The sequence below is a fragment of the Oxyura jamaicensis genome, chromosome 2 (assembly GCF_011077185.1).
Source record: "Oxyura jamaicensis isolate SHBP4307 breed ruddy duck chromosome 2, BPBGC_Ojam_1.0, whole genome shotgun sequence".
NCBI lineage: Eukaryota > Metazoa > Chordata > Aves > Anseriformes > Anatidae > Oxyura > Oxyura jamaicensis.
The window spans coordinates 86,178,014-86,202,945 of NC_048894.1; the positions used below are offsets into that span (position 1 = coordinate 86,178,014).

Genomic DNA, 24,932 nt, shown 5'->3' on the forward strand with positions numbered 1-24,932 from the left:
CCCCCCCCCCGGCGGGTATGAAGCCGAAAAAAAACCAAACTTCACTCTGAATAAGAGGTTAATGAAAACCATCGGGCGTGCAGCAGGGCTCAGCCAGGGCTGGTCTCGGCTCCGGACCGCGCAGCGCTTTGGGGAGCTCCGCTCAGTTGGGCGTGTGCCCCCCCGACGTGTGGCCGTAACCCCACGGCACCCCGATCCTCGGCAGGCCGCCGCCGCCCGGAGCTGCGCGTCCTGCTTTTACCCAGCCGAAGACAGTCCGTGCCCAGAGCCCTGCTGTTCGTGAGACGTCGCAGAGCCGGGCTGGAGGAGGGATGCGGCACCGGGCTGTTGTTGGCCTCTGGCGTGCGGTGCCGAGGCCGGCTGCGCGTTGTCTGAGGTGTCGGAGGCGCGAGGGGGGAGAGGCGCGCGAGCCCAAGTGTTCCTAACCGCTCTCTTCCTAGGGACCGTGGATCTGCGGAGCGCTTCCCTCCGATGTGAACGCAGTGTCCCCTGTGGGATGCAGTAGGTGATGCCCAGCGCTACTGCAATGGCAATTGGAGCTCTCTCTAGCTCGCTCCTCGTAACCTGCTGCCTCATGGTTGCCCTCTGTAGCTCCACCATACCCGTGCAAAAACTGGCCAAGGCTCAAGACAAACAGGAGATAAAAGCGAGCCAGGAAAAGAGGGATCACACATCGACAAGGGACAGCCAGACAGGCCCGGGGAAGATGAATGAGATCGGCAGGAGCGGGAGGGAGGAGGGCACCAGGGACTGGAAGAGCAAAGGAAGCAGGACCTACTCAAACAAGGAGTCGTGGACTAAGCAAAAGCAGGCTTGGAATAGCCAGGGCACAGGAGGTAAATCCGGGAGCGTTCAAGTCCAAGAGCAAAGGGATGCGGCTGCCGAGGACCCTCGGGTGGCCGAAGACTCATCTCTCCCGGCCGCTGTGGCGAGCGCTACTCCCGAGCCTCCGGAGGAGTATGCCTACCCGGACTACCGCGGGAAGGGCTGCGTGGACGAGAGTGGCTTCGTCTACGCCATCGGGGAGAAGTTTGCACCGGGTCCCTCCGCCTGCCCCTGCCTTTGCACTGAAGAGGGACCGCTGTGCATACAGCCCGAGTGCCCCAGGCTCCACCCTCGGTGCGTTCATGTGGACACCACGCAGTGCTGCCCGCAGTGCAAGGAGAGGAAGAACTACTGTGAGTTTCGGGGGAAAACCTACCAAACCCTGGAGGAGTTCATGGTAAGGGCCGAAGCAGAAAGTCATTTCGTGGGTCCTTCTGTCATTTGAAGTGACGTGGTGGTCTCGAAATGCTTTCACGGAGGGTGTTTTGGGCCTCCCCCTCCCCTTTTCATTTCTGTGTTAATGCAACTTCTGCAGTGCTGTAAAATATTCCCCTCAAACATGACCTTTCTTGTTCTGTGGTACTGTAACGTTTTTAAATGAGGGGGCTGATCTTTATTAATTCCTCTGGTATTTACAGTAAAAAATACTACTGGAAAGGATGCTGCTTGGTGGTGAAGTAAATTTTATGAGAATTTCCAAAATTGCATTTGTTCCCTCAGTCTACTGTTAGCTGTGAAACTCCTACCTTGCAGGGATCAAGCAGGGTTTGGGGAGCTGACTCCCGTTCCTAGTCATTAGACAGCGGTGATACCTTTTTCCTAACAGTCATTACTTTTCTCCTTGTTATTTGCTGCTTGAACTGGGCTGCCAAGGTTGTGTAATACTTGGTTTCTGAGAATGGTTATGGGCCTTCTTTTTAGTAAGAGCATGGCTTCCAATCTGGATTACAGTGATGCTTAAGCAAAGGACTTGAAAAGCTTTGTTTAGAGAAAACCTTTCAGAGCAGGGACTTTTAAGCATCACTGTGCAAGGTCATTATTGTCGAAAATGCAACTTTATTACGTTGTATGGAAAAGTTCGGGAGCTGGGGCCAATTTCCTGGTTGCTTCTCTTGACTTTTTCCCTTTTGTATTTTATAGTGGCTGAGATCTGCAGGCAGGCTCTAAGAATTTGCTTGGGAATGACTGTTAGATATGGGTCTGATTCAAAACCCCAGTGTGAACACACCTGATATTTTAGAATTGAATAGGTTGAGGGAGTGTGAAATCCAATTCGGAGCTCTGGCAGCTTGAGCCCCTTGCAAGGTGGAGAAAAAGAAAATGTGTTTGTGAAGGCTGTAAATAAGTTACCACCTCTGTTCTCTGTGGTACTTATGTGTTCTTAGAAACTTAGTTCAATGTGTAATGTCCTTCCACATTCTTCAACTTACTGAGAAATAAACAAATAAAGGAGAAGAAAGACTCCCCTCAGAGTAAATCCCAGCATTTCCCCGTGGCCTCTTCAGGTAGGCAAGTGCAGAGCCGTGGTTTTCAAAGCATCACAGGGAATGTGGTGTCCTCCCTTCTGCTGTGTTGCCCTCAAGGATTGTGTTCAGCTCTGGGGCAGCAGTTTTCCAGTTTAAGAGGAAGAAGTTAGGTTTAACAGGGGTTGCTTGGTGTGACGTGATGTTTTCAGAGGTGGGTTTTGGGATCCTTTCATTTCCAGCACAGCTAATTCTAGAGGGTGGCCAAAGCAGTCATGTTTCTGCACATGCTCTCTGTAGATCTCCTTATGGAAGTTTTAAAGGCTTTTCCTCACTGTTTGCTCAGGCTTTTCTGACAAGTTGCACTTCTTTCTCTGTACACGGTACTGCTGTATTAATGGCTGTAATCTGAAATACCTTGTTAAGTGTGTGCCAAGAGGATAAAACCTTAGGGCTTCCTGTTACACTTGAACGTGGCTGGCAGCCTCGGTGAAAAGGGAATGCTCAACAGTGACACTTACAGAAATGTTGTTCTGCACAGGCTTTGGCTTTCAACTTTCTTTTTAATCCCACTCAGCCTTTAGCAGCTGCATTGATGCCCTCCTGTAATGGAATATCATTTTCCTTACTTCTTGCTGTTAGTCAGCTTTGGGAAGGAGGGAGAGTGAGTGACTGCTCCAGAAATTCAAGGAAAGTTATCAGCACAGCTAGGCAGTGGATTTGCAGCCTGCTTGTTTCGGCATGTGGGGTCAGTGGTTTTTAGTTGGGTTCCCACACCGGTTCCAATATGAAGAGCACAGAAGTGTAAATGCAGACATTTACCCCTGCCACTGCAATCAGCCAAGATTTCTGGCTAAGCAAAGTACAGATGTAGTCAGATTGCTGCTGAGTGGAAGCAATTGTAAATGCAAATAATCGCACTCAGTTTCAAAGGCCATTTTACATGTTTAAAGTGGACTGTCTTACAGAGCTCGCTAATATGCTACCTCTAATATGCTAAGGTCAGGGAAAGAGTTTTAAATGGGTAGCGGTCTGATTTTTCTCTCTCTGCACGTTTATTTTCGGTTTGTGGCCAAAAGTGTCAGCCACCACTGAAGGAAAAAAAGGTGACTTCCTAACTTTCAGATGAGGTTACTTGCACAAACATGTACAGACATGTAAATATACAGGCAAGTCTGGGAGTTTGCTTATGTAAAATTCATATATGGCTTGACGTAGCAAAACATTTCCTCGACAGGAGACAGTGCTAACTCACAAGCTGAGTTTGCTAGGGAATGGGAGCTTTGATGCATTTCTTCTTTGATTGGCAGCTCTTCCCGCAGGCTTTGTGTGTGTGTGCACACGTGTTTTTCAGCTTTTTAAAAAGGGCATGGATGTCAATACAAAACCAGAACGCAGGTGTAGCAGAAGGATGAGGTCTCATAGAGCTGTTTTCATCAGCACCACTCTGCTCTCCGGTGGGTATAGAGATGCAGTATGGCAAAGGCATGACAGGATCCATACAGGTGAAATTGGAGCAAAAGCCTTAGCTGGTGAAATGCAATTAGGAAAAAATTGTGCACTGGAGCTAGGGATTGCTGAGCACATACCCCACGAGGTTTTTTTTCAGTCTTAAAGTAACATCTGAAAATACAGTCTGACTTAAAGGACCATAAATTATCTTCAGAAGTGTATTATCATTTAGGAAAGACATACGTTTTCGAAAGTTGTTGCTTTGTGTGTTTTGTTTAGAATTTCCATGCTACCAAAAACTGTTTTTTTCTTTTTTCTTTTTTTTTTTGTGAATAACTTGGATATCTGGAAGTCAACAAACCCAAATGGATTTTGAAATGTCTGTGAATGGATGCAGAAGTAAAAACAAGGCTGGTATGTTTATTCTTGTCAGCCTAATCCTGTTCATGTTATCCTAAATTGTGTAAGTGCAAAGAAAATATTGATACATATTCCAGCAGAAGAGTAAATCAGTTTGTGATTATAATTTTTTTTAAGCTTAGATGTTTTCAAGGCTCAAGGAGAAAATGTACGTTACAAATAATTTATGGGTTCTTTTTTATTCAGCTTTTTTGTTTGTTTGGCATGTGGAAAGAGGGTAGACAGAGCTCAAGTTACTTCAATGAATGTAAATGTCTTGTCACTTCTTAATTATGACAATTTATACCAAGTTGCTGAATAAACCCACTGCCCTTACTAAGCTAAAGTTTTCTTCACGTCCCACTAGTGGGAAATCTACCTGTTTACGCATTTGTGTGCTTGCATTTTCCCTACATCTGCAACTTCATAGCACAACAGTTATACATCTGTTTATAAACTTCCCTTCAAACAATTATAAAGAAGGGTGTTTTTTTTTTTGCCATCTGTACTCTATTTTGTACAGGTTTTTACAGCTGCCTGGTGAATACTTAAGACTTCTGTGCCTCTTGTTGTCTTTGCATGGCTTTTGCATAGGCGGAGCTACTGTGTTGCGTAGTTAATGTTAATAACTTCATCTGTAGACCAGGCCTCAGAAAGAGGTTGCTAGGTCATATTGTTTGCAGCCCAGCCTGGTTATGTCAAATGTGCTAAGTGTGAGTTCTGCTAAACTGGTAGCTTCCCAAATGAACGAGTGGGATGCTCGTTGCATTGGCTGTCATTAGAAACTGTGCTGCAGGGAAATGTTCTTGCATTAGAGGAGTGTAGGAGAGGAAATGAAGGACCAAATGTGTCTTTTCATTCTGATTTATTTAACTGTTGTGATACATACGCTGTCTTATTCTCTCTCTCTAGTGATGATTATGTCTCCAAGTATTAAGCTGCTATTAAGATGAGGAAAGAAATGGGTGTTTTTCTCCAGTTCCCACTACATCATGATGATACATAAAAAGCAGTGCTCTACCATTTAGTCTGAGGATGAACAGATAAAGGTTGACACTAATACCAATTTAGCAGCTACGTTTTGCTTACATGCCTGAAAAGAGCTATGTGAAAACAAACGTATGCAGAACCTCCTCAACTCTGCTGCCATTACATGTCCTGGAGGGCTGCACTTAGACGTGTGGTCCTGCTGACTTCAGGAAACCGCACAGGAACTCCCTCAGGTAATAAGAGTGGCATAGTAACACTGGGGGGAGAACAGCGGTGCAGGACAAAATGGGATTCATGAGCATCAGAATCTGGTTTTTGGTTTTGGCTTGTACCTGGTTTGGGATAACACCGTGGCTGGAGGTTTTGCTGTGCATTTTCCATGTGTTCTTATATGAAGTAACCGCACCAAGCGTACCTCTGGGTTTCGGTGTGTTCCTAGATGAGTAAAGGATGGGACCTTTGGGCCAACGAATGGAGAGAGTCACAAACTGCTATTTGTACAGCAACCGTAAGTGCCTGTGACAGGGAAGTCAGAGGAGAGTGTTTGTCTCGTCCAGTAAGAGAAAAGCTGGACAAAATAGTGCCTGACAGATGACAGTGCTTATTAAAGGTGTGCTATGTAAAGATGGAGAAAGACTCTTTGCCAGGGCCTGTAGTGACAGGACAAGGGGCGACAGTTTTAAACTAAAATAGGGGAGATTTAGATCAGATATAAGGAAGAAATACTTCACTCAGAGGGTGGTGTGGCACTGGCACAGGTTGCCCAGAGAAGCTGTGGATGCCCCATCCCTGGAGGTGTTCAAGGCCAGGCTAGATGGGGCCTTGGGCAACCTGGTCTAGAGGGAGGTGTCCCTGCCCATGGCAGGGGGGTTGGAACTGGGTGATCTTTAAGCTCCCTTCCAACACAAACCATTTGATGATTCTGTGATTCTGTCTGCATTGCCCTGAAGCAGCCCTTCATGTATCACACAGGAAGGGTATTCATGACTGCGGTATCACACGGGTGGAGTGCTCGGTTCATGAAGGATGTAGTCTTCAGCCATACGTGCTGTGTAAGAGGGAAGGCCATCATTCCAAATTATCATTAGACAAAAATTCAATCAATTTTGTTTCGCATTTTATAGTATTTTCAATGCTTTATTTAATGGCTTGTTGCTGTAGAAGTTTTAGGCTTATGTATATTCGGAATTTTAGTAAACAACCTACTTAATTAGAATATTATATATTACAGACGAGGGACTTCAGGAATGACATCTTTTTGCTGTTACTGTTTCCTGATTATTAGTAGATGTTTGTTTTTTTTTACATCATTTTCAATACTGAACAGCATAGCTACAAAGTGAAGCTCTGGGAGAGGGAATATCTGTTGTACTTACAGGCCTCACTGAACTGCGTGCGATTAGTCGCAAATTTGCATGTTCTTCAAGTGATGGCAAAAAAAACTGAAACCAATTGAAAGCTACAGTTTGCCTTGTTGAGCCTTATCCTTGAAATTGAGTTCTGGTAGCATTCATCAAGGATTCCCAATTAAAAAACAAACATACAAACGTGTTTTTATAATTTAGTACGTATTTTTTTCTTCATGTAACTCCAGAGGGAAGGAATCTTACCAGTGACTTGCAAATAACTAGGGGCTCAGGTTTGCTTACATGCAAGATTTCACATGGAATTTAAGTGATTGCCTGAGATAGCTGACACTGAACACTGGGTCAGAAATCTCCTCATCTGCTGATACTCCAGCTCTGCAAGTGAACATGGCAGTTTATGAGCAATTACAAGACAAAGTTCTTGTCCTTAAGCCTGCAATAAAAACCTGTGGTGCTGGGCTATCAGCCTGCTTGTAGCACTTTATAAACTCATGGTGTGTTTTTGTCCTGGGTAGAGTGCAAAGCAAAGAGAAATCTGGAAGCAGCTAGCTAGCGAAGGAAGTCTGAAATAAATAATAGCAATAAAAGCAGAAAGCAACACAGCAACAGACCCTATTTAGGCATTCTACGCAGAGGGGCCAGCGTGAAAAGATACATGAGTGCATAAACAAATGACAGCCCTGGCAGGTGGGAAGAGAAGTGGCAAAGCATGGATGAGCATTTAGTTGGAGATGATGCTGTGCAAGCATCAGCATGTTTGAACTTTGGAAGTGAGAAAGATGTGAAAGTGGCGAGCAAGCAGAGAATGGACTTGAGGAAAAAAATGTGACAGGCTGCTTCAGAAATAGGGAGAAGATAGCAGATGATCTGCAAGTTAGAGGTCTGCATGATTTTTCACAGCAAAGGATTTTTTTTTAGGCTTGAGGCTACTCTGCTCGCGTTGGAGAAATGCAGAGGATGGTTGTTTGGCATCAGCTGGAATCTGGAACAGGAAGAAGTCCAAGCAAAATCAGCCTCGTCAAATTGTTGACCTTAAGTAAACCTAGAATGTGCACAGATTATGGATTTAGAGGATCATAGTAATAACATGCAGCTGCACTTTCACCCTGCACTCTGAGCATGGATAGCAGAGTGGTTTTTGCAGTGCTGTGATGAGATTTACAGTATACCACTTGTTCCTCCTTAGCACCGTTGCTTCCCTTCACCTCCAGCTCCTCAAGTGGTACAAGGATGTTACAGATGCCACATGAAGCACCACCTCAGGAACACTGAAGAGGACATCTAGCAAATACAGACATTTTAAAGTCCATATTTTTTCTTAAATATGGATTCTAACTTGTTTGGAATTAATTTCACTGAAGTAGGTCATTTAAGTAATTATCTCCCGGTACTTCTATTCAGTACAAGTGTTCAAAAACCAGTAATGTTTCAGAAGGTAAAAAAGGGATGACCCTTTTCTGTGCTTCACCCCTTTCTTTGAATTGCAGTTTCTTTTCAGAAAGTTTCAAACACTGCAAAAAGAATAGTTAACTTCTGGAAAATACCTGAATTCACTGGATGTTTTTCCTGACTTCTCTATGAAAATGATTATTTTCAATAAAATGCAGCTTCCTGCTACCGAAAACTTTCAAAAATGGAAAAATTGCAATAAGGATTTACATTAAAAGAAGTTTCATATTTCATTTAAAAAAAAACAACTATTTTCAATACAATATTTTTTGCTAAATTAATTTTTGAACTTCTGATGGAATTAAACCAAATTTCATCTGAATTATGAACCTATTATGCTGGAATAGAAAAGGAGTGAGGACATTTTTGCATTGTTTTTGTTAAAGTATAAAGAGTTCTTGTTCCCAAGATCCCTTTGACTGATTTCTTCAGGGCACAGGTTCAGAGCAGAACCTGTGTCTCATTCTGCAGCAGAACCATCATTTTGCAGGAGCCTGGCCTTGCCCTTTGTGTTATTCAGGCCATAAAAAGCATTTGGTTTTTAAAATGGAAGGAAAAAGAGATCGAGGAAAGAACAAGAGAAAGCATTAAAAGACGAGTGGATTTGTGTTTCAGGTTTCTCCGTGTGAGAAGTGTCGCTGTGAAGCCAATGGAGAAGTGCTGTGCACTGTGTCAGCTTGTCCCCAGACCGAGTGCGTGGATCCGGTGTATGAGCCTGATCAGTGCTGTCCCATCTGCAAAAATGGTAAGTGACTGCTGGAAAACTAGAAGGGGGTTTCTCACAGAGAGATCCAAATGGCTCTGTTCTGTTTTTGCAAAAAAAATTCCACTGCTTCCTTCTTCCCCAAAGGGAGATGGAGAAGGATTGTGTGTGGGAGGTGTCTTCCCCGTGTGAGGAGGCTGATCTCCTCGTGACTGGGATGGACTCAGTTATGACCTAGATGGATTTTTGTTACCCAGGAGACAATCAGAGTGTTAATGCCAGATATTCATGTGACTTCTGGATAGAAAATCTGCATAAACTCGTTGTGGATACGTTTTATATAGCCACACTAAAACGCATGCAAGCTCTTCATGTTATCCACCTTTCAATCTGAGCAATAAAAGTTACTTTTGTTCTCCCTTCTTATTTGTTCCCCTTTCAGAGATTTTTTTTTCCCTGAGGCAAATCAAATGCACCTTATTGAACTCATTTAATTTTCATAACTAAATGAATTAAACTCCCAAGTTTAATTGAATATTTTTCGTAACTAAATTAGACAGAAAGTCTCTCTACTCCCAGCAAGGGCTTGCATTAGATCAAAGTCTTGGTCTATTTAGAAGAAAAAATTACATGACACACTAGCTCATCACTTATAAAGAAGAAATGATAATTTATTAATAGAAATGAAAGCTGCAAAATCTCAAATGAAATTATATTTTAAGTAAAAAAAAAAGACGTTTAAAAATACTCAGATAATTTGCAGACATACATTATTTCTGTAGAATAGGTAGGTTCCGTTACATTAGCTAAAATAAATGGATTAAAACGGTGGAAAGGCTAGGGGAGGAGAGAGTGTACAGTATGTGCTTTCCCACAAATCCAACAGTAGATGATAAGGGACAGTTAACTGCAATGAGGGAGTTTCGTTTGTATGGGTACGGAAGTAATTGCCTCCCATCCCTTAACTGGTCATTACAACCCTGAAGGAATTTGTTCCTGGTGGTGCAGCTTAAGGGCACTCTGCTTTCAGAGGTGAGGAGGCATTTTTTGAGGCATGGAGGACGGAGGGCACTCTTGGCAGGCAGGAGGTCTGTTTTCAATGCCAGGGATGGAGCTACAAGCACAACGCATTAAGTTTGCGTAGTCTTTCCCGCTGAAGGTCTCCAGGAGTGTTGCTGCTGTTTGGAGCTCCCCTGACTTGCCTGTCAGTGCACGTGCTCCCACAATGTGGTGGTGGCCATCCTCTGTGGTTGCTTGCCTTTGAATTAAGCTAGTACAACAGTGTGGGGCTTGGCTTGGCCCTTCCCATAGATTCCCTGATGCATTTCCCAGAAAGGGAGCCTGTTTCAAAAGCCACGCATAAAAATGCCTTAGTTACGACATGGCTGCCTGCTCTCAGAGCACAAAAGCTGAATAACCTGAGCCCTGCCTGCAAGAAAAGGGTGTTCTCGTCCTCAGCATCTGAGTCCCCCCCATTAATTGCATATTCCTTCAGTATACCCACAAGCTGGCATCACTGACCCAGTTTCAAACCAAGGTGACCAGAGCTGACTGTTTCCACTGAGCTGTCCTGTCACTTCTGTGCATGTCAGAGAACCAAGAGTGGTTTTTCTTGTTAGCTTTTAGACAAGGGGAAAAAAAAGCCATTAACAATAACAACAAAAACAAGATAGTTCAAAAGAAGCTTGGCTTTTCTGGTTCAGCAGCTTTGGTATAGTATAGTAAAGAAATTCCTGAGGAATCCTTTTCCATCTGGGGAGTTGTTTCAAAAAATACCAGGCTGTTTGCTTTCAGAGCTTATTTTAAAGCATTGGATCTGTGCAGTTTGCAAGGAACTTCAGTGAATTGCTAAATGTTTTAATTAGATTGGATCAAAAGCCTATTGAGCAGGAAAACCTAGCCTGCCTCATCCCGTCATTTTCAAGCCTACTGGAACAAATGCACTGCGAATGTGAGTCAGGGAAAACAATCCCAGCACTGTGCTTCAGGGTTGATTGCAGCAGAGGTGACCTCAACGACATCGTGTCAGTAACCCAAAAGAGCGTAGGAGATGCACAGTTTGCTCAGCCACATAACCTGCGTGGTGGGAAAGGTGGAGCCTGCCTTATAGGGAGGCTGTGGAAAGCATGCAAGGGAGATAGATGGCTGCTTTCACACTCAGCATCCTGCCCTTGACAGAGCAAGAAGAGGTAGGAGGTGAAGTTTGAGTTCTATGTGTTTACTCAAACCCATGCACTAAAAATGCACAACTTTTGCTCTCAGATTTCCCTCCCATTCCTGGCACTTCATCACATACGATGCTTTTCCAGCTTGCCTGGCCTGGTGGACCAACAGGGTCAGAGCTAGGAAAGTGCCTCCATCACTGGCAGGACCACGTACAAAGGCCTGATTAAGAATTGTAGAGGAAATCTCATGGAGGCCAGTCATTATTAGAAATAAGTGAATTCAGTCACTTGGCAGATGTGAGACACTGTGCATTATCCCTTGTGGGAAGGAAGGGGTGTAGCTGACATCTCCAACCTGATTTCACAAAAGTGCTGGCAACCCTTCAAAGGAGGGGTGGATAGGCTGCTGTGCAACGGAGTGTTTGCATCGGTACTCACTTGTTTTCAGCATTAGAAGTGAATGGAAAACTTGCAGAGTGAGGAACAGTCTGAAGTGTAGGATTTAATAACCTGTATCACATCCTGTCTGTCAAGCAGGAGCCTAGATACTTTCATAGCTGAAGATGTTTTCTTCTTTGTGTACATGGACAGGTAGTACTTTAAAGAAGTATCTGTTCAGAAAAGTAGCTTACAGAAGGGATAAAAGGTGCACTTAACTGAGGAAATCTTTGGGTAGGAGGAATTTTCATGCTTTTTATGTCACAAGTCACTACAAGTGAACTGTTTTGTAGTTATTTCATCTACGTGCCCTGCAAGGAAGCAGTGTGGGGACAGAGGAATGGAAGAGAGGATTTCTTTGTGTGGGGACTGAGCTTCATGCTTCAGGTAACCAACAGCAGTAACAACAAGAAAAATCCTCCATAAACTTAAATCTGACTTTAGAGAGCTGCACGGAGTAACAGGTGCCCCATTCCAATCTCCTTCCTGCTTTACAGTACTGGCAGTGTAGTTAGCTGCTCCTGTGGAGGCAGGTCCTATTTACAGCGATACCGGTGTGTTCGGAGTCTGGCACAAACATTTCTACAGTCCACAGGGAGCGAGGAATAAAGATGATAAGCACAGCGCTCCCTCTCCATTAGAAAAAGGCTGGGCATTTGTTGCCAATGATTCATTTGGGCGGCGGGGGGGTGGTTAGTACTGAAAGTGAATTGTTTTTCCTAAATTTAATTACCTTGGTTGTCTGTGCCAATTCTGTTTTCAGTATGGGAACCCCGGTAGGCGCACACAGCTGGACGTGGCCGTGCTTGCAGCCTGCCACCACAGAGCAGGCACAGGAGCTGCATGTGTGTGGGGGGGGGGCGTATGTTGGGTTAATCCAGGAGCCCAGACAGAGCCCGGAGGGGAAGAACGGTTGCTAGACCAAAAAAACAAACAAACAAACAAAAAAAAAAAAAAGAAAAAAGAAAAAACACCACAAACAGATTGTTCCAAGGTCTGCAACAGGTTTTTGTTTCTCTATATGGCTGAAAGATTGCCCCAGATAAAGTGAAGTTGGTTCTGGTGGCTTCTCAGCACTTACCTGTTTGGGTGTTGGTGGTGTTTCTGCGTCTGCAACAGGCAGAGCTACAGGTCTCCTGTCGGTAAAGGCTCAGAGATGGTCAGTCTAAAACATGACCACAGGTCATGGTTATTGCCAGGTCTATGTTATCTGCTGTCTTGCCTGTTCTCAGTGATCATGCAGTGGGGGAGATGTTACTTCAGGTGGAGTCATCTCAGGTGCCTTAGGTGGATGCTGTCAGGAGCTCCTTTCATGTTTGGGGTCATACTTAAATTGAAATACATGTGTTGTGTGGCTGAAATGGCTGCTGATGGTAAGGTGCAGGTCTAGCATCATCTATGTGGGCAGAGGGACCTGTCTGGCCATAATAAGCCCAAGGGCAGACCAAGGAAGCTTCACCTTGCAGCTCTCAAGTGAGCAGAGTGTTTGCTTTTCCTGCAGCCCCAGCCTTACTCAAGCACCATGGAGAATCTGACCTGTAAAATTTAATGTCCTTCTGCAGTATGTTTAAATAAAATATGATATTCCCTCAACCGTATATAGCTTGGTCTCGGGAATTGAGAAAGTATCATAATGCTGTCCCAGTAGAGGTCGAGACAGGACTATTGCAAACATCAGGAACTTAACTGCTGTGAAATTTAAATAGGCAGTACCTTTGATTCTTCTCTCTTCTCTCTATTTACCTTCTTCAGTCATGTCTTGGCAGATAATTTATATAAAGCAGAGACGACACAGATGTTTCAAAGTCTGAGGATGGTTCTTCAGTCTGCATTAAGCGAGGGATCAAATGGGGTGGTTGTGGTGGTCTTCTATATGTAAAATATAGGAATCCTAAACTGATTGTAAAGTCCAGTTGCTAAGATTGTAACAGTATGTCATTTATAAAAAAGGGAATTTTCATTAAAAAATAACATAGTGAACAAGAAATCCTTTAACCCTGATCCCTGTCCTACCCACGCTGTATGCACCAACATGGTGTGTTCCCTTCTCATGTGTTCAGTTCAGGAATTCAGATGCCTGTGTGTGTGTGGAGGGTAGTATTTGTTCCATGTTTCTGTGTGTATCAGTCACTTAGCAAAAACTTCTGCACAAAGTTTCTGCTTTAATTGGCTGTATTTCATAAAATGATTTATAATACAGGACTGTTAACCAGGAAATATTAATGTTTCAGGGGGAAAAACACCATTAAAGTTGCATGAACAGCTGTATGTGATTAAAATTACCTAGAGAATTTGCAGTTAGGTGAAAAACTCTAGCAGGTATTTTGGCAGCTATATATTGAAAACAAAGATATATCAGACTTGCTCCTTTATGGCTGCCTTGGGCATTTAGAGTGGCTTCCAAATCTGGTAGGTGAAGTCGGTAAACTAATAATAGTAATTTTTGGTCTTGTTTTCTGCTGTTAACAAAGTTGAGATGAAGTTGAGTCTGCACCATCTTAATTTAAGGGACTCCTTTAACCCTATAGTATCTCTGTAACCCTATAGTATCTCTCGTTTTCTCTCTTTACTCTGGAAAGTTGGTGGCTACACAAGCAACATGTGTTTCCAGCACAGAAATCACAGGACTTTGTTGGGCCATATTTTCCTCTTAGATTGGATCTGATGTAATGTGCAACACTGCAAAGTGGGCCATGCAAAAATGTATCCCAAAATCACAAAGTCGTTGTTGTTTCCAACTCGCATATATGTGCAGGAATGCTCTTGCATATGAAATACAGTGTTGACTTGTTTTCATGTTGAGCTGGCTAAGTAGTTACAGGTGCTGTTGTTTCCTCTAAGGGAATTTCTTTTGTGTGTTTTACTGACTTCCAAATTATTTGGTTTATCTCATGATAAACAGCTATCAGAGGATGAGAAGGAGCTGCCTAAAGACATGGCAAAACTACCCGTTTATACTGAGCCTAAATCTGTTACAAGAACAAATCTCTCTACATACGGTATATATATTTATTGCATGTATATACAGTGTGTATACATTTTTTTCCAATAAGAAGCCAAAATGCTTTCAGCAGGGAGTTCTGTTGTTGAAAGGCAGCAGTAACTGTCTCTGAGTACATGGCACGCTGTCGTTTTGCTCGGGCGCATGAGGGCAATCAGAAGTTATACTAGTGTTTAAAGTAGTACTTTTATATTAGGTAGGAGGATGCAGAAGAGCCTATTAAAATATAAAGGCAGTGTATCCTATAGGCATTCCAGAACTCACTCTGCAATATTTTCTCATTACAGGCTGCTGCAGAGAGCCTGAGCAGCTTTTCTTCAGCAGCCAGTTTTTCTCCTCTCTCCTGATGCTGCAGGCTTAGCTCATGTGTCACACCTAAACTCTGCCCTATCAGTCACTCATGGCAGCTGGTTGACAGGGCTGTTGCTTTGCTGTGGGTTGAAGCAAAAGATGGGAGAGAACATGCCCAAACAGTTGACTGGCAGGGACGGTACCAGGTGAACATGAGGAAACAAGCTGCCTGCTCCTCGCAGTACAGTCAGGACAGTGCTTCGGGTTGTCATGGCTCTTTTGTTCTTCAGAGGTATCTAGCTTCAGCTCCAGGAGCAGAAAGATGGAAGCAATTTTTTTATTATTTTTTATTTTTTATTTTTTAAAAAAAGAGTTCTGATTTACCTTATGTACCTTACATTGTTGCTCACCATGGCATTTTCACACACCTGCCATCCCATTTAGTCCTGGGTGCTGGTTCTGTTCCAGACAGGAAAGTGACTTCATGCTAATATCCACCAGGGCATTGCAGTAAACAGTGTGCTGTTGCGTGATTTGTCTTGCCTGGCTTCTGTTTTACAGAGATGTATGTTTGGGGATTTGCTCACTTTCCACTGAAATGGGTAACCCCTGAGTTTGTATTGCAGTTTGTTTATTTTTTTATATCTTATCTGTCTCTCTATATATGTGTAAATTAAAGATATCCTGGAGTTGTATTGTGTCCCCTTCAGTCTTCATATACTGCATCCAGTGTTGTTTCTTTGTTGTTTGAAGAAAGTTCTGAAAATGAATATTAAGGGAGGTAAAGTTTTCCTATACTCAGTCTTATTCTTTACGCTGGTTCATTAGAAAACAAATCCCAGTGTTAAGGTTGCTCCCATGTTTTGCTTTTGGATGTCTATTTTGATTTTGTATATGTCACTAACTGAAATTGTGGCAAAGATTCAGAGGGCATGTTTAAAATACTTGTGTGCATCTCAATGTATTATCCTTGGAATAAAATTCTGTATCAGTGGAATACCGTAGTATTTGATTAAATTATGATGTCTTAGATTCTAAAACTCTGTCTTGTTCAAGATTGAATTACCATAGGTTAATATATTGCCTGATATTAGCTGAGCCACAGACTCTGTCCATGTGAGCTCTCAATTGTATTCTCTGCAAATAATCCCATTTGTAAATAGAGGCTATTTACTAGCTAGGTGCTACAGCACCTCAGTAATAGGAGTACATGGCTGATTAGTGTTGTTTTTTTTTTTTTTCTGTGTGCTTAAAAGGAGCAATGAAGAAAGATGTGCACTTTGTGTGTTGGCTTTATTTTCATCTGGTTTCTTACATTTCTATTTTATTAAGTTAAATCAGGCATCCAAGAATTTGCGTGGCTTTGAGAGGAAGTGGAGTCTTACAGTAAAGTGTGGTGGTATGTTAGTATAGCTGCTCTCACACTCCTCCCCTCAGAGGAAGAAGGGGAGAAAATATGATGGAAAGGGCTCAAGGCTTGAGATAAGGACAAGGGAGATCACTCAACAATTATTGTTACAGGAAAAACAGACTCAGTGTAGGGAAATTAATATAACGTATTACCTATCACTGGCAGAATAGAGCAGTGAGTACTAAGAGCAAAACTAATGACACCTTCCCCATGCATTCACCCTCTTCTAGCTACTTTCACCAAATGGCACGAGGGAACGGGCAATGGGGGCTGCGGTCAGTCCCTGAAGCTTCGACTCCACCACTCCTTCATGGTCCCTCCCTGCCCCTGCTCCACATGGGGTCCCTCCCACGGGATGCCGTCCTTCCTGAACTGATCCCACATGGGCTGCCCACAGGCAGCAGCTCTTCAAGCACTGCTCCCACACGGCTCCGTACCATGGGGTCCATCCCCCAGGAGCAAACTGCTCCAGCACGGGTCCCCCATGGGCAGCAGCTCCCCCCAGACCCCCTGCTCCTGCGTGGGCTCCTCTCCACGGTCTGCAGCTCCAGCCCGGGGCCTGCTCCTGCGGGGGCTCTCCATGGGCCGCAGCCTCCTCCAGGCCACATCCACCTGCTCCACCGGGGGCTCCTCCATGGGCTGCAGCGTGGAGATCTGCTCCGTGTGGGACCCATGGGCTGCAGGGGGACAGCCTGCTCCACCAGGGGCCTCTGCACAGGCCGCAGGGGAACTGCTGCTGCCTGCCTGGAGCTCCTCCTGCCCTCCTGCTGCACTGAACTGTACAGCAGTTGCTTTATTTTTCCCCTTTTCTAAACCTGTTCTCCCAGAGGCCCAACGGGGTCACTCCCTGTCTCAGTTCTGGCCAGCAGCAGGTCCCTTTTGGAGCTGACTGGAGCCGGCTCTGATCTGACATGGGGCAGCTGCTGGGCTCTGCTCACAGAGGCCACTCCTGCAGACCCCTGCTACCAAAACCTTGCCACATAAACCCAATACAATGATATGCTCAAAATCTCCCTTTACTTCTAAATGCAGTGCATTTTTCTGTCCTTACTTTTCACAGGAAGTTAAGGTTTAACGGTTAAGGAATATGTGAATTGATCCAGGTGACTTACTGGTGAATGGAAGCAGAGAATTGGCTGATTTTGTTAAACCAAATTTTCCAAACTTCATTTCTTAACACGTTGCTATTCCATCATTTGTTCTGTTTAACCAGGTGGCCTTTCCATCCAATGCAGCACTACTAATGCAAGCGCTGCCTTAACTCATCATAACTCCTCCTCCCTTGGGATGTCTTCTATCTTAAGTGAGCATGGCAGCAATTTCAGAAGTTTTTTGTTTGTTTGTTTGTTTTTCCAGTCCTGTTTAAACTGTACATTTTAAATGAAGCACAGATGTGATGCAGAACAGGAAAATTTGTTCCTGACGTTATTTTAACTAGGGGATGACTTGTATGCCTCTTCATATGTTTGGAAAAAGTCCCTGAAGGAAGGGGAGTGACAGGCTCTTAGGGAAGAGGCTAAAAGACTCTTGTTATTTTATTTGTAAGATTGCAGTGCTTGTTAATTTTTATCTTGTTGCTGTAAATAGTGCCTTAGCGTTTCAAACCACTGGCCTGGGGAACTCCCCTATGTTGTGTGCTTTGAGAGTGTTGAATAAAGTCCCTGACGATTACCATTGCCCAGCAGGTCAGACATCTTTATCAGTTGGAAACTCGAGTGCTTTCCCAATTTTAAAATTTAAATTTTTTTAAGTTGGAAGCAGCTTTCACTTTGTGAACCTTTGGGTTGCTTCCATGAGAGTAATTATTTATGCAGTTTTGTTTCCTTGAGCATGTTCAGGTGTACAGGTGTGATTCAAAAAAAAAAAATAAATAAAATAACAGTTCTAAAATAATTCATTACCTTCACCAGCACAGTTATCATAATGATTAACGTTCCAAAGATGATAGGCAACCAAAAACTTTGATTGCTGTTTTTATTTAGGAAAACCTTATAATGTTTCTTGCTGCCTACACTGGTGCTAGTTAAATTTTCAATAGAGGAATGACTTCCTAATGGAAAACAACACTTTATTCTAAATGACCTTTTTTCTTAGAGAGTCTTTAGCTCTTTGCTTGTGTGCTGGTAGCCCTTGGATAAGAGTAATTCCAGCCTGTTCAAAATTCCGTGCATAAAACCAGCATACCTAATAGTCTTGTGGATGATGAGTATTTTTTTCCTCTTGTTTCTTGCAGCGTTGGGACACACTGCTGTGGCACGCTGGCTACTGACCACCTTGCTTTGAAGCACTTGCAAGCAGCCCATCCATAAGTCACACTCAGTTTAGCAAATGCAGCACAGGGGAAGCAGCTTTTCACTTCATGCTCACCCAACATGTGATTTATTTCTTTCATTTTCCAATGGAATTGATCAGATGGAGCAGTGGCAGGGAAAAAAAAAAAAAAAAAAAGAACAAGCAATGCATTGTAGCGGAACCCAAAATACTGTTGAGTGAATAGCATTGAGTAAAGAACATCTATATCCAAGCAATTGGCTTGGGGCCTCTAGTGTTTGAAGTACTTACTCACAATGTGTCAAGTCTTTTCTCAAAGGTAGTTCCACACGATGGTGGTGTTAATTGCTTTTCCCAGAAAAAGTAAAGGTGTTATTTCCTATGCTCCAAAATAGTTTCCATTCCTTTTTGATAATATGATCCTAAACCCTTGGTCTAAAGCTCTCTGGAATATTTTGAGTTCAAAATGTAAATCACCAGTTAAGCTGGGCAATTTGGGGGGAAGATACACAGTTTACTGAGTTCAATTAAAGACAGAACATAAAGAGATTCATGACTGTTAATGATATCTTATGAAGCCAAGCAGCAAGATAGCACAATGGTAAATGTAATTCACCATACCCATATGTCAGGTAGTGAAAGAAATTGCTTGGATATTTTGATGACCTCTTGTTAAGATTTCTGCCAAGGGGTTTTAGTTAAATATCAATGTGAAATGCTTTCTGTAAACATCTGTCAGGCTTCATTAAGAAAGGCTTGCATTTATTAGAAGCGTGCTATTATATAAAGACTGGTTCCTCCCACCTGATTTGTATAATGTTGTGTGTTTGCTGAGCACTCAGCAAAGAGAGGTTGCAGAAGTACAGAGAAGAGCAGCAAGAAAGCTCTGAACACTGCTGAATATTCTCCTGAGAGAACAGATTAGGCTCTAGTATTCATAGCACTTGAATCAGAAATCACGGGGTAAAGTGTTTTACTGGGGGAGAGGGATAGTGCCAATAAACATCATCCCTGTACTCATAAGGCAAAATAAAGGGAAAAGCAAGAAAATCAAAAGTCATGATGCATAAGAAGGTCTTTAATGCACCGTGTAATTAACCCATGTAACACACTGCACAAGATAGTGATGATACATATTTTCCCAGGACAAAAATAAAGATTAGATCTTTGATGGGGGAATAAAATACAAGCCTAAATGTAGCTACAGTGAAACTGCGTGGAGTGACATGCTGTAGTCTGGAAGAAATCTGTTTACAGGAGTTCTTTTTTGCATGAGCAGAAATTCAGCATTACTTTTTCATATTGTCCACATCTTAGAATTTCCTTTTTGAGCTGCCTCTTTGTAAAGCACTTTGCAGAAAAAAGGGCTAGGCTACCTTGACTTCAACCCAACCAGATGCATCCTGGAAGTACCCATATCTTCTAGTTAAGCCAGACCTAATTAAGAAATCTCTAAATCAGAGCAATCCTTTTCCCACACAACCACTGCACAATCATTTAGATGTTTGCTGGGACACAATAGTACCATCAAAAATTATGCTTTCAAGTTACTCAGTGCATGCAGATGATGGAGGAAAGAGCTAATGAGGATGCCTTTTGGCATGTTCTGCTTTCAGCTATTCTATGAAGCTGTATTTAAATGACCTAAAGGTAGGTCACCCATAAATTGCTTGTATAATAGCTATTCATGCTGGCTAAGACAGCTGTGGTTGGTCAAAGGGCTCTCTGTAGTTATAGTTCGCGTGTGTTGAAAGCAATCTACTGAAGGGTTAATTAAAAAAAAAGAGGCCTCAGAAGCAAAGAAATGATAGCAGTTTATGGAGTTATTTGTTATGTCAATGCAATAGAGAAATGTGCCACCCCGCAATGGAAAGCTAATTATTTTCCTGCCATGGCAGCTTGCTAACCTGATACATTGCTAATGAACAGATTAGACAGAGGTTTGGCAGCCACTAACACGAGCGAGTGATTGTTTTTAAGACCAGTTCACTGATGCTGAAGTCCAAGCAGGTAATGATTATGATAACTTCCTGAGACAATTCGGCAACTGTTTTTCAGCGTATCATTCTCTCTTTCCCCATAAGTTTTATATCTAATTATCCATATACATGCCTAAGCACTCATACATACAGCCGGAATACGTCAGAAGATCTCATTACCTAGTTTGTAGCCTAAGCATTCAATCCACAGGCTGAGTTTTCAGTGTGCTTACATAAGGTATGTTCCCCTTCTGGTGTGGCTGTTACGTTCTGTTGTGATCAGGTAAGCTGCTAAAACACACAAGACCACTAACATCCAAGCACTGGGGGAATCAGGGTCTGTGTGCCGCCAAACGCTGCCTGCCTTGCTGGCAAGCATGCCTTCCTAGAGTGAACCACTTGTGTGCCTGTGGTGCTGAAAAATAACTCGTCTTGATTTTCTTGCTGGCAGCTCATTCAGCAGAGGACTTTTATCCGTTGCGCAGTTTTCATTACGGGAAGGCGAAGCATTTGTCAGTATGAGAGGACTTCTTAATTTCACATCAGTGGAGGGTTTACTCTTTAGTCTTTTTAGAGAAGTTCATTCTGACAGCTGATTATTTCCAGGGAAGAGGACTGGAGAGTCACGTCAATTATCCTGAAATGTATGTGCTTGTATTAGTGCATATCTCTACCTGATTCGGTTTTGGCTCTGAGGTCTGCTGTGGTGTCTGCTCCTTCACAGGGCTGTGGTGCTCTCCCTCTTTCAGTGCTGCTGTCTGTGCAGTCCCCTGGCTAAAACCATACACCAGCAGTAACTTCCATAAAAACCTCCATGATGTCAGCCAAGTGGAGGAACAATCTGGAACCTTCTGCTGTCCTTGAAGCAAGTTTCAAGGTACTGAGGAGGAGAATGAATCTGCACTCTGATTTTAGAGACTGCTGCCAGAGATGAATATTCTGGATGGGTGGCTGAAAGAAAGTGAGAATCACCCTTGACACAAGTCGTGTTAATGTTAGTGAGATACATGGATTACAAAATCCAGACCATGCAAAATGTATAGATTCAGATGACATAAAAACTGCACATATTTATCATATTTACCCCAAGCTGTGATTAGCTCCAAAGGTTCTTCTTTCCCTCTGAGGTCCATCTGGCAGATTTCCAGTGTGTATACACATACATACTATATGCTACAGGAGCTCATCAGACACCATGCTTAGTGAAAAGCATTTCCAGCTTGAAGCTCCCTCTTGAAACACTTCCTGCAGGGGGCAAGGCCATCATCCCCTTAATTCACCTCCAAGAAATGCAGAGCCATTAAGGTGGGTTGTGTGCTGGAGCAGCAGTTGCGCGTTCCCCACAGGCTTTCTTGAGACAAGATGGTTGGCAGCTGACTCTAATAGACTAACTCTTCCACCTGGACTATATTGAAATGAATACAGGGGCAAAATAGCTGCTCCTGTGGGTGCATGGACCATCACGCCCTTGTTTTGCAGAGATAGCCCCAGGAGTACTGTACCAAGAGCTACAAAGCTACTGTTGCTATAGAGCATTAGAGCAGAAGAGTTTGCCTTGTTATTACAGTCCCTGAGATGAGAGAGAGCATTTCGTCTGGCTGCCTGAAAATGTGGGCTTAGCTTATATACTGGGTTTGCCTGGGATGTTAACTTTCCCTGCAGCAGCCCATACAGTGCTGCACTCTGCACTTGTAGCTAGAACAGCAGTGGTATCACACCAGTGCTGTGTCTGCTGCTGAGAAGTGCTGGCACAGCATCAGGACTCTCTCTGACCCTCCTAGGGGGTGGGCAAAAAAGTGAGAAAGAAACATCAGCAGGGCAGCTGACCTAAACCAACCAAAGGGATATTCCATACCATATGATGTCACACTCAGCAATAAAAGGTGGAAAAAGGAAGAAGAGGGGAGGGGTGGGCTCTCGTTGCGAAAATGTCTGTCCTCCTCCCGAACACCGGCTACGTGCATTGAGGCCCTGCTTCAAGGACGTGGTCAAGCATCGCTCATTTGTGGGAAGCATAGAGTAATTTCTTTCCTCTGCACTTCCACATAGCCTTTACTTGTTTTGTTTTGTTATTCCCTTTCCCCCTCCCTTTCCCTTTCCCTTTTTTCCCTTTAGTTGAATTGTTTAATTAATAATAATATTTCCTTAATAATATTTTTTCTCTTTAATTAAATCATCCTTATCTCAACCCGTGAGTTGTTCTTTCCTTTACTTCTTCCCCTCCTCATCTGAGGAGAGGGAGTGAGAGACCGGTTGTGGTGTTAGACTGCCTAGCACAGTAAAACCACCACAGCTTACGTTGCAATTCATTTGTTAGGAGAGTTGAAATCTACAGCATTTACCTTCTTTTTGTTCCCGTTTCCTCTATTTAGTAAGTGAAAACAGGTCTGGATTTAATCATGAAATTGCTACAGGCTGTGGTGCATCACCCGTAATTCATCCATGACTATACCTGATGTACCTGAGTTGGAGGTGCATCTTCAGCTGCTTGGTGTTGGGGAGTAGAATTATAGAATCATGGAATCATCCAGGTTGGAAAAGACCTTCAAGATCATTAAGTCCAACCCTCAACTTGACCTACTGAGTCGCTATGGACAGGAGGTTCAACTCTGCCCTACTGGGCAGCCCCATAAAAAGGCAGATTCCCACCTCTTGTCTCTAGACATCAGAGTTAAAGAAATTTTAAGGTCAAATCTCTTCTTACCATGTACTGGATTGTCTGTAAATTCAGAAGGACTTTGAGTGGCTGTGGCACAGGTGGGACCCGCATGTGCCACAGCTGTGCACAGATTCAGACAGACTAGCAGTAGGGAAGCTTTTCTGTGAACATGCTTTCCAGGTAGTTTAGCATCAAGAAAGAACTTTGTAAATGTTTTAATCCTGTGAATTCTGTTTCTGTGTAGTGTGATGTGACTGACTTCACGGTCCTGATGCTGTGAAGTCTGTTGTAATGTTAAGTGTCTTCCGGCAAGTAAGAATGGATGGATACTGCTGCTAAGAGAAGAACAGTGCATTAATGAGATCATGGAAGTCGTGTGAAATGGGTAAAACAGAGAGTTTAAATACTTGGGTCGAGTCATTTCATACGTTCTTATAATCCCACTTCTTTTAATGGAGTGACTTCTGATTTACCCCTATGTAAATCACAAGATGATTTGATCTGTTATCTTCTTTTTCTCTCCCTGCTTGTTTGCTTGCTTTATAATTAAAAATCTGTGCTCATTAGCAGCAATCCAATTGAACAGCCGTTAAAAACACTTTCAGCCAGGGGGCTGATAAGAGAAGTTAGATACAGATACTGTTGTGATACTGTTGAGATTTGCTGTTCTTTACATGATGGGTGGTGTCCACACGTGAGTGCGTGTTGTGTGGAGCAGAAGACATAAATCTTCCTTACCAATGCCCTGGCCCTAAGTTTGGCATAGGTCACTTCAATCACTTTTGAAGATCTCAGCCAAAAAAAAGAACTGTATTTCAAAGTCAGAGCTTGCTATGAGTTGAAATTAGCTGTTTAGTTTTTTACTTTGATTTATTTTAATATGTGTGTTTTGTTAAGGACTAGTTTTTGATGCCCCATGTCCCTTGTGGATGTAGCTTATGTGGATATGTCTCAAATAACAAGATGTATCTGTTAATGCAGGAATGTCCAGTGAATGGCCAAGTGGAGCTGCACGTTTATGTTGGGATGGGTAATATATTTGTAGGCTGTGCGTTTACAGAGCTTCTTGATGACTTTAATTTCTGGCTTCCGGAGAATGCCAGGCCACTGGGATGCAGGAAAAGGTGCTACCAGTCGCTGCAGCTCACTGAGCCAGCCCTAATCTCTACAGGAAGGATGGGACTCTTGAGGAGTTGCTGTTATCTTCTAACTATGAACTTCTTTTGGGATTGCTTGTCTTTGGGGTTGCAGTATGTGCTTAGTTCATAGCAGGTCGTGCTTAGAACTGTGAGTTCTAATCCTTCCTGGTTTTATTGGCTAAGAAAAGAATTACAAGACATGGAAACGCCTGGAAAATAGAAGAGTAGCCTCCTGTGAAAGTATTTCTTCATCAGGGTGGGTCTGAACATTGAGGTACACATTGAGGAAGGAAAACTAGACTTGGTGCAGAAAGGAAAGAAAGTTTCCCTTGATTTCAGGGAGACCATGCGGCCTTTGTAAATCTAAAACAATGAATTTATTTTCAAACAGAAGATTGTTTGATTATATTTGCCTTTATAATTCAAGATAAAATAATATGATTTAAATGGGTGTCATGCCTCCCATTTAGGGAAGGTGAAATGATGACATTTGCATTTTGTGCTGTCGCAAAGCCTTGTCTTCCCCAAAATTGTTTTACTGTGACAAACCAGCCTCGGTGATAATTAAAGAGAGAATTGCTTAGCATAAATGCATATATATGTGCTTTCAACATTTTCATAGAAAGACAGCTGAGTAGTTCCCAGCAGTGAACTCTCGGAGCTGTTTTCCATAGAGAAGATTTAAGAAATCCTGAATAATACCCAAAGTTCAGTGTTCCAGCCCTTAGGAGATGCACCCACAAGAACACCGTCAGTACGGATGGGTTCCCATGGATTGTTTGGGAGTTTCATAACATGACACAGATTTTTTCAGTCAACCTCCATTTCTGAGGTATTTTTCCTAGGAAGGTCAATGATCTGTCTGAGCCTAATTATCCCATCTGGCTAGTGCGCTTAAGGCACACAAGTTTCCTGCGGTTCATGTGCACG

General features: G+C 43.1%; 1 protein-coding gene across 2 annotated transcripts in view; it reads left to right on the forward strand.

Annotated features, from left to right (window-relative positions):
* VWC2 (von Willebrand factor C domain containing 2) overlaps positions 1-24,932 on the forward strand; it is a 57,177-nt gene that overhangs the window by 1,239 nt on the left and 31,006 nt on the right. For both annotated transcript variants that reach the window (XM_035318917.1, XM_035318918.1), the window contains exons 2-3: positions 441-1,222; positions 8,561-8,690. In XM_035318917.1, the coding sequence (XP_035174808.1) occupies positions 509-1,222; positions 8,561-8,690 (844 nt within the window). In that variant the 5' untranslated portion in view covers positions 441-508. The remainder of the gene's footprint in view (positions 1-440; positions 1,223-8,560; positions 8,691-24,932) is intronic.